Genomic DNA, 1,172 nt, shown 5'->3' on the forward strand with positions numbered 1-1,172 from the left:
CCCAGAAGCCCTGGAAGCAGGAGTCACTAAAGCTTGAGAGAAGTTGGGGAGGCCACTATCTGCCACCCCTCCTCCAAGACTCCCTATTCCAGTCTCAGAATACATGGCCTTTGTCAGGACCCTAAGGGAGCATGGTGTTTTATCGTTGGTGAGGACAGAGGGGAGAACAAGGAAGTGAGAGTTGGTAGACATGATATCTATGAAGCCCTTGAAGATATCATAGTATCTCTGAAATCTGAGAAGGGCCACTGTTCAGTTGTATCTGCAGTTCTAGAAGTCTTACAACTGTAGACAAGAGGAAAAAGAAACTGGACAGAATTCTTGCAGGTCAGTCTAAGTTGGGACCACCAGGTTAAAACTGTTATGGGCATAGTCAAGACCAGAGCAAAGTTTAGGGACACATCTGCTCTTATGGACTTGTCAGCATAGCCCACTTAAATGTAGGGAGAAGTACTTACAGAAGTGTCTGCAAGGCGGGCTCATATAAACATGTGTGCCAACCTTGCAGACACAGGGAAAGAAAGGAGAAAATATATGGGCGGGAGTGCACCTGAAAGTTGGGATAGGCTGATAAAGATCCTAAATCATAGAGGCAACTATTTATCAGGACCTGTAATTCACCACCTAAATCCTGTCTGCTCTGTCTCCATTTTGTCTCCTAACAGGAAAAGGAGGGCAAATCTCAACATGGAGAAGGTCTACATAGAAAATGAAGGAAAGCCAGAAAATGAAGGAAACTTAGACAATGAAGGAAAGCCAGAAGATGAAGTACAGCCTGAAAATGAAGGAGAGTCAAATGAGAAAGAAAAGCTAGAAGTGGAGAAGAGGTCAGAACAGGAACCAGAGGTCCAGAATGAGAGGAAACCAGACAATGAGAGACAACCAGCAGGTGAGGGGAAGCAAGAAAAGCAGGGCAAGTCCGAAGCTGAGGGAAATCCACTCAGGGAGGGCAAGCCGGAATCCCAGGCAAAGCCAGAGAGCCAGTCTCACGCTGCCGAAAAGCGCCCTGCTGAAGATTATGTGCCCCGGAAGGCAAAAAGAAAAACGGACAGGAAGACAGAGGATTCCCCCACAGACTGCAGATTCTCTGGGTTATGGCAGTAGAGGAGATTATCTTTTCATCTGTACTTTCCCCACTAAAGAACACAGATTACTTTTTGTCATAAAATAAT

The 1,172-nt window shown here is 45.8% G+C and overlaps 1 protein-coding gene across 1 annotated transcript; it reads left to right on the top strand.

Moving 5' to 3' along the window:
* The first annotated feature begins 687 nt into the window (after positions 1-687).
* On the top strand, positions 688-1,172 carry LOC133242968 (transcription elongation factor A protein-like 5). The gene has a single exon (XM_061409263.1). The coding sequence runs from the start codon at positions 688-690 to the stop codon at positions 1,102-1,104; it is 417 nt and encodes a 138-aa protein (XP_061265247.1). The 3' UTR covers positions 1,105-1,172.

The sequence above is a fragment of the Bos javanicus genome, chromosome X (genome assembly GCF_032452875.1).
Source record: "Bos javanicus breed banteng chromosome X, ARS-OSU_banteng_1.0, whole genome shotgun sequence".
In the NCBI taxonomy this organism is placed as follows: Eukaryota; Metazoa; Chordata; class Mammalia; order Artiodactyla; family Bovidae; genus Bos; species Bos javanicus.